This window comes from Canis lupus, chromosome 4, assembly GCF_011100685.1.
Source record: "Canis lupus familiaris isolate Mischka breed German Shepherd chromosome 4, alternate assembly UU_Cfam_GSD_1.0, whole genome shotgun sequence".
NCBI lineage: Eukaryota > Metazoa > Chordata > Mammalia > Carnivora > Canidae > Canis > Canis lupus.
The window spans coordinates 4,790,198-4,802,443 of record NC_049225.1 but is presented as its reverse complement, the minus strand read 5'-3'; the positions used below and the strand labels follow the sequence as shown (position 1 = coordinate 4,802,443).

Sequence of the window (12,246 nt, the reverse complement as noted above, 5' to 3'; positions counted from 1 at the left end):
ATTTTATCTGGAAGGCTCTGGAGAAGAATTTTTTTTTTTCTGACTACAAAAGTAATACATGATTATAAAAAGGAATTTGGAAGATACAGAAAAATATAAAAAACATACTGGGTTTTCTTTGGCATTTTGTTTATTTTTTATTTTAATTTTTAAAAAGATTTATTTATTTATTTGAGGAGGGTGGGGGAGGAGCAGAGGCAAAGAATATTAAGCAAACTCCCTGCCAAGCACAGAGTCCCAATGCGAGGCTCAATCTCATGACCCTGAGTTCATGACCTGAGCTGAAACCAAGAGTCATATGCTTTAACCAACTGAGCCACCTAGGCTCATTTTCATTAAAAAAAAAATTGCAAGCATACTGTAAATATGAAGTCATAGCCATTTATTTCACCTAACAAATAAGCATTACACATTTAAATAATAGTCTTAGGAAATATAACTTTGAATCATGTATTCACTTGTAAGGTGAACAAGTGAATTACCTGGTTCCCTATTATTGGACCTATGGGTTGTTTACATTTTCCCAATATAATCAATAATATTAGCACTTCTGTGCATAAAACTTTATCCATGTTTAGATGACTTCCATTTTATTTATTTTTATTTTTAGTATATTTTTTATTGGAGTTTGATTTGCCAGCATATAGCATAATACTCAATGCTCATCCTGTCAAATGCCCCCCTCAGTGCCCATCACCCAGTCCCCCTGTCCCCACTCCCACCTCCCTTTCCACAACCCCTTGTTCGTTTCCCAGAGTTAGGAGTCTCTCATGTTCTGTCATCCTCACTGATATTTCCCACTCATTTTCTCTCTTTTCCCCCTTATTCCCTTTCCCTATTTTTAATATTCCCCAAATGAATGAGACCATATAATGTTTGTCCTTCTCTGGTTGACTTACTTCACTCAGCATAATACCCTCCAGTTCCATCCACGTCGAAGCAAATGGTGGGTATTTGTCGTTTCTAATGGCTGAGGAATATTCCATTGTATATACCACTTCTTTATCCATTTATCTTTTGATGGACACCGAGGCTCCTTCCACAGTTTGGCCACTGTGGACATTGCTGCTATAAACATTGGGGTGCAGGTGTCCTGCTGCTTCACTGCATCTGTATCTTTGGGGTAAATCCCCAGCAGTGCAATAGCTGGGTCGTAGGGCAGGTCTATTTTTAACTTTTTGAGGAACCTCCACACAGTTTTCCAGAGTGGCTGCACCAGTTCACATTCCCACCAACAGTGCAGGAGGGTTCCCCTTTCTCCACATCCTCCCAACATTTGTTGTTTCCTGTCAGGTTAATTTTCACTATTCTCACTGGTGTGAGGTGGTATCTCATTGTGGTTTTGATTTGTATTTCCCTGATGGCAAATGATGCGGAGCATTTTCTCATGTGCTTGTTGGCCATGGTGTATGTCTTCTTTGGTGAAATTTCTGTTCATGCCTTTTGCCCATTTCATGATTGGATTGTTTGTTTCTTTGCTGTTGAGTTTAATAAGTTCTTTATAGATCTTGGATACTAGCCCTTTATTTATTTTTTAAAGACTTTTTTATTTATTCATGACAGACACAGAAAGAGAGAGAGAGGCAGAGACACAGGCAGAGGGAGAAGCAGGCTACATGAAGGGAGCTGGACATGGGACTCGATTCTGGGTTTCCAGGATCACACCCTGGGCCGAAGATGACGCCAAACCGCTGAGCCCCCTGGGCTGCCTGGATACTAGCCCTTTATCTGATATATCATTTGCAAATAGCTTCTCACATTCTGTAGGCTTTTAGTTTTGCTGACTGTTTCTTTTGCTGTGCAGAAGCTTTTTATCTTGATTAAGTCTCAATAGTTCATTTTTGCTTTTGTTTCTTTTGCCTTCATAGATGTATCTTGCAAGAAGTTGCTGTGGCCATGATCAAAAAACATGTTGCCTGTGTTCTCCTCTAGGATTTTGATGGACTCTTGTCTCACATTTAGATCTTTCATCCATTTTGAGTTTATCTGTGTGTCTCGTGTAAAAGATGGTCTAGTTTCATTCTTCTGCACGTGGCTGTCCAATTTACCCAGCACCATTTATTGAAGAGACTGTCTTTTTTTCCAGTGGATAGTCTTTCCTGCTTTGTCGAATATTAGTTGACCATAGAGTTGAGGGCCCATTTCTGGGTTCTCTATTCTGTTCCATTGATCTATGTGTCTGTTTTTGTGCCAGTACCACACTGTCCTGATGATCACAGCTTTGTAATACAACTTAAAATCCGACATTGTGATATGCCCGGCTCTCACTTTCTTTTTCAATATTCCCCTGGCTATTCGGGGTCTTTTCTGATTCTACACAAATCTTAAGATACTTTGTTCCAACTCTGAGGAGAGTCCATGGTATTTTGATAGGGATTGCATTGAATGTGTAAAGTGCCCTGGGCAGCATTGACATTTTCACAATATTAATTCTTCCAATCCATGAGCATGGAATATTTTTCCATCTCTGTGTTTTCCTCAATGTCTTTCAGAAGTGTTCTGTAGTTTTTAGGGTATGGATCCTTTACCTCTTTGGTTAGGTTTATTCCTAGGTATCTTATGCTTTTGGGTGCAATTGTAAATGGGATTAACTCCTTAATTTCTCTTTCTTCAGTCTTACTGTTAGTGTATAGAAATGCCACTGATTTCTGGACATTGATTTTGTATCCTGCCACACTGCCGAATTGCTGTACGAGTTCTAGCAATCTTGGGGTGGAGTCTTTTGGGTTTTCTATGTATAGTATCATGTCATCTGCAAAGAGGGAGAGTTTGACTTCTTCTTTGCCAGTTTGAATGCATTTTATTTCCTTTTGTTGCCTGATTGCTGAGGCTAGGACTTCTGGTACTATGTTGAATAGCAGTGGTGAGAGTGAACATCCCTGACGTGTTCCTGATCTTAGGGGAAAGGCTCCCAGTTTTTCCCCATTGAAAAGGATGTTTTCTGTGGGCTTTTCGTAGACAGCTTTTAAGATGCTGAGGAATGTTCCCTCTATCCCTACACTCTGAAGAGTTTTGATCAGGAATGGATGCTGTATTTTGTCAAATGCTTTCTCGGCATCTATTGAGAGGATCATATGGTTCTTGTTTTTTCTCTTGTTTATATGATCTACCACGTTGATTGCTTTATGACTGTTGAAAGAGCCTTGCATCCCGGGGATAAATCCCACCTGGTCATGGTGAATAATCTTATTAATGTACTGTTGGATCCTATTGGCTAGTATCTTGTTGAGAATTTTTGCATCTGTGTTCATCAGGGATATTGGTCTATAATTCTCCTTTTTGGTGGAGTCTTTGTCTGGTTTTAGAATTAAGGTGATGCTGGCCTCATAGAAGTGAGTTTGGAAGTTTTCCATCCCTTTCTATCTTTCGGAACGGCTTTAGTAGAAAAGGTATTGTTTCTTCTTTAAATGCTTGATAGAATTCCCCTGAGAAACCATCTGGCCCTGGACTTTTGTGTCTTGGGAGGTTTTTGATGACTGCTTCAATTTCCTCCCTGGTTATTGGCCTGTTCAGGTTTTCTATTTCTTCCTGTTCCAGTTTTAGTAGTTTGTGGTTTTCCAGAAATGCATCCATTTCTTCTAGATTGCCTAATTTATTAGCGTATAGATGCTCATAATATATTTTTTAAATCGTTTGTATTTCCTTGGTATTTGTTGTGATCTCTCCTTTTTCATTCGTGATTTTATTAATTAGAGTTTTTCTCTTTTGTTTTTAATAAGGCTGGCTAATGGTTTATCTATCTTATTAATTCTTTCAAAGAACCAGCTCCTGGTTTTGTTGATCTGTTCCACAGTTCTTCTGGTCTCTATTTCATTGAGTTCTGCTTGGATCTTTATTAACTCTCTTCTTCTGCTGGGTGTAGGTTTTATTTGCTGTTTTTTCTCCAGTTCCTTTAGGTGCAAGGTTAGCTTGTGTATTTGAGTTTTTTCCAATTTTTTGAGGGATGCTTGTATTGCGATGTATTTCCCTCTCAGGACTGCTTTTGCTGTATCCCAAAGATTCTGAACGGTTGTATCTTCATTCTCATTAGTTTCCATGAATCTTTTTAATTCTTCCCTAATTTCCTGGTTGACCCTTTCATCTTTTAGCAGGATGCTCTTTAACCTCCACGTGTTTAGTTTCTTACAAATTTCTTCTTATGATTGAGTTCTAGTTTCAAAGCATTTTGTTCTGAAAATATGCAGAGGACAATCCCAATCTTTTGGTATCAGTTGAGACCTGATTTGTGACCCAGTATGTGGTCTAATCTGGAGAAAGTTCCATGTGCACTTGAGAAGAATGTGTATTCAGTTGCGTTTGGATGTAAAGTTCTGTAGGTATCTGTGAAATCCACCTGGTCCAGTGTATCATTTAAAGCTCTTGTTTCTTTGGAGATGTTGTGCTTAGAAGATCTGTCATTTGCAGAAAGCGCCGTGTTGAAGTCTCCGTGTAAGTGTATTATTATCTAAGTATATCTTTACTTTAGTTATTAATTGATTGATATACTTGGCGGCTCCCACATTCGGGGCATAAATATTCATGTTGTTAGGTCCTTTTGTTGGATAGATCCTTTATGTATGATATAGTGTCCCACTTTGTCTCTTACTAGTCTTTGTGATAAACTTTATCTGATATGAGGGTTGCTACCTCTGCTTTCTTTTGAGGACCATTTGAATGGTAAATGGTTCTCCAACCTTTCATTTTCAGGCTGTAGGTGTCCTTAGGTCTAAAATGAGTCTCTTGTAGACAGCAAATAGATGGGTCTTAATATTTTGATGGGGTCATTAAGCCCATTCATGTTCAGAGATACTATTAAAATATATGAATTTAGTGTCATCTTGATACCTATTCAGTCCCTGTTTTTGTGGATTGTTTCCTTGGACTTCCTCTTTCTTTTACAGAGTCCCCCTTAATATTTCTTGTAGTGCTGATTTGGTGGTCACATATTCTTTCAGTTTCTGCCTATCTTGGATGCTCTTTATCTCTACTTCTATTCTGAATGAGAGCCTTGCTGGATAGAATATTCTTGGCTTCATGTTCTTCTCATTTAGGACCCTGAATATATCCTGCCAGCCCTTTCTGGCCTGCCAGGTCTCCGTGGAGAGGTCTGCTGTTAACCTAATACTTCTCCCCATAAAGGTTAGGGATCTCTTGTCTCTTGCTGCTTTAAGGATCTTCTCTTTATCTTTGGAATTTGCAGGTTTCACTATTAAATGTCGAGGTGTTGAGTGGTCTTTATTGATTTTAGGGGGGGACCTCTCTATCTCCTGGATCTGAATGCCTGTTTCCCTCCCCAAGTTAGGGAAGTTCTCGGCTATGATTTGTTCAAATACACTTTCTGGTGCTCTGTCACATTTGGTCCCCTCTGGAACCCCCATTAAATGTAGATTTTTCCTTCTGAGGCTGTCATTTATTTCCCTTAACCTTTCCTCATGGTCTTTTAATTGTTTTTCTCTTTTTTTTCCTCAGCTTCCTTCCTTGCCATCAACTTGTCTTCTATGTCACTCACTCATTCTTCAACCTAATTAACCCTCGTTGTTAGGACCTCCAGTTTGGATTGCATCTCGTATAATTGATTTTTTTTTTTTATTGCAAAAACGAATTTTAATCTTTAATCTTTAGTTTGATTTAACATTGCTTTTAGTACGATGCTGACACCAGTTGTGCAGAAAGGGCTCTGGAGAGATGTTCATAGCAGCACACACCTGCGGCTCTTCTTCGGTTCTGGAGGCTCCAGGGCAGCCAATATTGCTTCGTCAAATACATTCTTTAGGCCTTTCTGTGTGAGTGCAGAACACTCCACATACTTGACCGCCTTCAGGTCACGGGCCAGCTTTTCAGCAGTCTCTGGAGTGATAGGCTTCTGTTTGTTCTTGGCAAGTTTCTCGATAGTAGAGGGGTCATCTCGGAGATCAATTTGGGTCCCAACAAGCAAGAAAGGAGTCTTTGGACAGTGGTGAGTTATCTCAGGCACCCACTTTTCCTTCACATTTTCAAATGAGGATGGAGAGACCACTGAAAAACAGACTAGAAATACATCTGTTTGTGGATAACTCAGCGGTCGTAATCTGTCATAATCCTCTTGCCCTGCAGTATCAAAAAGTCCAAGGGTATATGGCTCTCCACCAATCATAACCGTGACTGCATAGTTGTCAAAAACAGCCGGTACATACTCAGATGGAAATTTGTTTGTTGTGTAGGATATCAGGAGACATGTTTTACCAACGGCACCATCGCCCACAACAACGCACTTAATTGTCTGCATTGCTGAAACAGTTTTGTATCCACTTTAAATATATCAAATTCGATGATGACCTCAGCTCCTCCGCCGGGGCCGTATAATTGATTTTTAATTTTGGCCTGATTAGATTTAAATTCTGCAGTCACAAAGTCTCTTGAATCCTTTATGCTTTTTTTCCAGAGCCACCAGTAGCTTTATAACTCTTCTTCTGAAGTGGCTTTCTGACATCAAATCGTAATCCAAATTCTCCAACTCTGTAGCAGAGAGTACTGTTTCTGATTCTTTCTTTTGTGGTGAGTTCTTCTTTCTAGTCATTTTGCTCAGTGTAGAGTGGTGAAAAAGGAGTTGTACTGGAAAAAGGAAGGAAAAAAAAAAGAAAAAACAAAAACAAAACCAAGGAGGGGTATCCTCTGGTTCTCCTCTGGTTCTATATACTGTAAATCCCTCGACGTCCCCTGGAGCTTCCCAGCGCTGCTGGGCCAAGAACTTGCTCGTCCCCTGTCCTTGCAGCTGGTCTTCTGGGGGAGGGGCCTGCTGGGCGGATTCTCAGGTGCGCGCATCTGGGGGCGCTGCCCCGCCCCCTGCCAGGTGCACGGCTCAGTGGGAGCTGTTTACCCCGTGAGGCCCCTGTCCCCTGGCGGCCCTGCTCCGTCCCAGGCACAGGGTGACACCAGGAGGGACACGCCCGCTGGCGGCAGCCAGCTCCCCAGCCCTGGAGTCAGCTCCCGCAGTAACCCCCGCAGCTCCCAGTCCGCACGGGCCTGGATGCTCCCGGGTTTGGGGGGCGCTGAGCTGCACCGCTCGGGCCGCCCGGCGGCAGGCGCGTCCTCGCTGTCCTGGGCCCTCCCGCCTCGGCCTGTCCCGGGGGGAGCGCAGGGTCCTGGGCTGTGTCCCCCGCGCCCTGGGCTCCGGGGCCTGCGCTGCTGGGATCGCGCTCCCGCCCCGCAGCCCCCTCCGCGGAGCCGCCCCCGAGCTGCTCCCGGGCCGCCGGGCGCTCCAGCCCTTTACCGCTCGGCCCGGCGTGGGCGCTCTCCCCGGGGCGCCCCTCCTCTGCTGGTGACCCCGGGCGCCTGGGGGCCCCACTGCCCCTCCTGCGGTCCCGCCGGTCTCCCTGCTGAGCGCCTTTCTGTCCGGGAGAATCCGGTGCGGATTTTTCAAGCTCCTGCTTCTCCGGGGCTGGGCTCTCCTGTCGGGGGCTCTCGCCGCCGCCTTAGCCCGGCTCCTGGGGGCCCCTCCCCACCTGATTCTTTTTTCTTTTATTTTTTTTTTCCTGTCTTCCTACTTGTTAGAAATGCAAACTCTTCTCTCTGTAGCTTTCCAGGTGTTCTCTCTTTAAATCTCATTTCGAATTAATAGGTTTTCAGGATGGTTTGGAAGTTATCTAGGTAAGTTGGTGGTGACAGGTGACTTGGGGACCCTACTCCTCCACCATCTTGCCCCCCCCACTTCCTTTTTAAATATTATTTTAAGACTCTTTTTTCATACTGGCATTGTGCCAACGTGTATGTTTGCCTTTAACAGGTAAGTTTCTATCCATCCCACCTAACCTAGCATTGTTAAAATTTTTACACATAGTAGTATTTGGTTTTGAGCCATATTTTTGCATTAATCTGTCTTTATATCAGCACCGTGATATTTTAATGATTGTAGTTTTATAATATAATCCAGAGGGCAATTCTCTCCCCCAATACCCTTATTTTTTCTCACAGATATATAATTTCTGATGAAATTTATAATCATTTTTCATAGTTACTGCCCTTCTCCCTGAACATTATGTTTAATTACAAAACAAATGCATGCTTATCATAATAAATGCAAGTAATACAAATGTAAACAAGAGAATATTAGAATCCTTCTTTGGCCCACCCAATCATTCTGTCCTACAAAAATGTGTGTTGAGTGTTGACTGCTGATGACTACTTGCATTGCTTTCTGGGAATTGCTCTTAGCTGAAGGGTACTACTGCCTTGCCCAATGGTCCCCTAGGGACACCTGCAAGCAATGATTAGTTAAATAGGGGTAAAAAGATTTGGGATAACTCTGAGGAGCCATCCCATGGCCTCTGTCATAGCTGTGTCACAGTTCAACTTCATCTTCTGTCCGATTCTGCTTCCCTGGCTCCCTTATAATTGTCCCCAGGAGCAGTCCTCAATAAAACTCCTGCATACAAGGTGACCTCCAGAGTCTATTTTCCTGGAAACCTAACCTGAGACAGTGATTCTGTTAAGATTTAAACAAGACCATGCCATTTCTCAACCTGAAAGAGCCACCTGTGATGGCTCACCGGTTCATTAACAGGGAAACCAAAGTCCTTGGCCTACAGGCCCTGTGTAATCTAAGGTCCTGTATACCTCTCACCTCATATCCTATCACCCTCCCCCTCATTTGCTTTGTTCTAGAGCCATACTGGTCTCTTTGCCACCCCTCGGATATGACAGGTACACACCTGCCCCAGGATCTTTGACTGGTCCTTCAGCTATTCCTCCAGATAGCTTCATGACTCATTCCTCCTCCAAGTCAGCTAAAATGTTACTTCCTCCATGAAGTCTTCCTTGTTCATTCCATTGAAAACTCAATCTCCATCCCACCAGTATTCATTACTCTGTTCTATGACACTTCTTACTCTCTAACATACTGTTCAGTTTGCTTATTATTTTGTCTACAGTTTATTGTCTGATTGTCCATATAGAGCAGGAAGATTTCCTCCTCCTTTTTGTTCACTGATATATCCCAGAACCTGAAGCAGTGACTGGCACTACATTTTTTTAAAAGATTGGTTTGATTTATTTATTTATTTATTTATTTATTTATTTATTTATTTATTTATTTATTTATTTCAGGGGAGGGGCAAGAGAGAAGGAGAGAGAGAATCTCAAGCAGATATCTGACTGAGTACAGAGGCTCGCTCTCAGGTCCCTGAGATCATAACCTGAGCTGAAATCAAGAGTTGGATGCTTAACCAACTGAACCACCCAGGCTCCCCATGATCCATACACTATTTGAATGAATGAATGAATGAATGAATGATTTTGGGAATCTTATCAAGGTGATTGTAGTAGAATTCACGGGGTGGGCCTACCCAGGGAGAGTGTGCAGAACAAAGACAAACAGAGACATGAGTATTTAGGTGTGAGCAGAAGAAAAGGAAATTACAAAGGACATTGAGAAGAAGCTGAAACACAAGAGAAAAAGAGATTGTGTCACAGAAGACAAGAAGTGAGATGGGGAGGGAGAACAAGCAACTGTGTTCAGGGTTGTCAAGATATGAAGCCAGGTAAAGTCTTGTGGAATGAATGTCTTCCCCTTAAATTCATCTAATCCCACATGTGATAGATTTTCAGGTAGGGCCTTTGAGTGGGAATTAGGTCCTGAGAGTGGAGCCCTCATGGTAGGATTAGTGTCCTCATAAGAGGAGGCCAGGGAGCTAGTCACTCTCTTTTACTGTCTTCGGCAACAAGAAGTTGGCTGTCTACACCCTGGGAGAGGACTCACTAGAACCCAACTGCGCTGGCACCCTGATCTCAGACTGTGAGAAATACATTTCTGTTGTTTATAGCCACCCAGTCTCTGGTACTTGTTACAGTAGCCCAAACTGACCAAGACAAAGAAAAGCATTTATTCATTTGGTGGTTGGAAGCTAACTAGTAGTTTGAAAGGGTAGTTAGGGCTACTGTGAGGTGAGGAAAAGAAGGGTAGGGTACTGTGGGTACTGTGGAAGGAAGGGTACTGTGAGGTGAGGAAAGAATATGGCACAATGAAATGCAAATGGTGTATGGATCACTTTTTCAAGAAGCGTGGTTGTAAAGATAGGAAAGAGAAAGATTGGAGCTGGAAGGAGGTCAGACAGAAGGAGTGAGTGTGTGCATTCGGTAGGAGAGATGAGAGTAATTTGGGTATTGTAAATGATGCATGGAAAGAACCAGTAATAACCGTATAATTAATTATCCAAATCAGAGTTTTGAGGAAAAATAGGGGACAGGACAAATGCTATGTTGGATGAATGACACCATGATGACAGGAACTTTCCGTAAATCAGGGCATATGATCAACCTATCCAAAGCTCCAGTTCTTCATGCAAGTCATTCCTGTGCACTTAGAAAGCTATTACATTTTCTAACTGTAGGTGGCAGCAAAAAGCTGGGCTCTTTTTGACTTTATTTTTTTTTATTGGAGGTGGGGGATGGCAACCAAATATTGGTAAAAGTTAGTCATGGGTTGTATGTTCAAAATAGATTTTGGGCAGCCTGGGTGCCTCAACGGTTTAGTGCTGCCTGAAGGTGGGCCAGAACACCCAGGGTGTGGTCCTGGAGACCCGCATTGGGCTCTCTGCTTGGAGCCTGCTTATCCTTCTCCTGTCTGTGCCTCTCTCTCTCTCTCTGTCTCTCATGAATAAATAAATAAAATCTTTTTAAAAAACCCAAAAAACAAAATAGGATATTTCAATTTAAATTTTAGGAAAATTCATTTTACAAGATGAATTTATGAAAATAACCATCTCTTGGCTCTCAAAGAGGAAACAATATTTGAGCAATTATAAAAAAAATGTTAGCTGTGTTGTGGTGTCATTTTATCTTTTTTTTTTTTTACCATTTTTAAAATACATTTTTCTGGTTTTATTGGGAAATAACTGGCATCTATCACTGTATAAGTTTAAGGCATACAGCATGATGGCTTCTTTACATATATTATGAAATGATTACTGCAATAAGTTCAGTTAACATCCATCATCTTATGTAGATACAATAAAAAGAAAGGAAAAAAAGAAAAAAATTTTCTCCTTTTGATGAGAACTCTTAGGATTTACTCTCTTAATAACTTTCCTATATACATACAACATACAACAGTGTTAGCTATAGTCTCCATATTGTATATTACATCCCTTGTATTTTTTTTTAATTTTTATTTATTTATGATAGTCACAGAGAGAGAGAGAGGCAGAGACAGAGGCAGAGGGAGAAGCAGGCTCCATGCAGGGAGCCCGACGTGGGATTTGATCCCGGGTCTCCAGGATCGCGCCCTGGGCCAAAGGCAGGCGCCAAACCGCTGCGCCACCCAGGGATCCCCATCCCTTGTATTTATAACTAGAAATTCATTCTTTTTAAATGCCTATGTCCAGTGTCTTACTATGCTAAAAAGTAAGACATTTTAATATAATGTCTTCAAGATCCATCCATGTTGTTGCAAACAGATTTCCTCACTTTTTTATGGCTGAATAACATTCCATTGTGTATGTCTACTTATATCCGATTATATATATACAATGTTGTACACATATTACATTATATATTACAATATATGTATATAATACACTATATATATTGTATACTCACACACACACATATATATACACACACATATACACACCTATTGTGTTTGAATGTGTATGTATACAACTTCTTCATCCATTCATCCATTGATTGACACTTGGATTGTTTCCATGCCTTGGCTATTGTAAATAATGCTGCTATGAGTATAGGGGTGTAGATATCTTTTTGACTTTGTGTTTTTGGTTCCTTTAGACATAGTTATGGAAATGGAATTGTTGAATCACAGTAGTTCATGGTAGTTCTATTTTGAATTTTGAATTTTTTTTATAGATTTTATTTATTTATTCATGAGAGACAGAGAGAGAGAGGCCGAGACACAGGCAGAGGGAGAAGCAGGATCCATGCAGCAGGGAGCCCGATATGGGACTCGATCCCGGGACTCTAGGATCACACCCTGAGCTGAAGGCAGATGCTCAACCACTGAGCCACCCAGGCAACCCCTGAATCTTGAATTTGAATGGAAGTTCTATTATGAATCCTCCATACTGTTTTCCATAGTGGCTGTACCAGTTCATAATCCCACCAACAGTGTACAAGGGTCCCTTTTCCCTCCATCCTCACCAGCATTTGTTACCTCTTTTTTGTTTGTGTGTGTGTGTGTGTGTGTGTGTGTGTGAGAGAGAGAGAGAGAGAGAGAGAGAGAGAGAGAGAGAATGCGTGTGAGAACAAGCGTGGGGTGTAGAGTGAGAGGGAGAGAGA

The 12,246-nt window shown here is 41.7% G+C and overlaps 1 protein-coding gene and 1 pseudogene across 1 annotated transcript; both read right to left on the bottom strand.

The window, feature by feature from the left end:
- LOC607535 (cell division control protein 42 pseudogene) lies at window positions 5,566-6,314 on the bottom strand (annotated as a pseudogene).
- LOC403934 (cell division cycle 42) lies at window positions 5,585-6,314 on the bottom strand. The gene is given in 1 exon segment (NM_001389221.1): window positions 5,585-6,314. A coding segment is annotated over 1 exon segment (576 nt). The 5' UTR covers window positions 6,245-6,314; the 3' UTR covers window positions 5,585-5,668.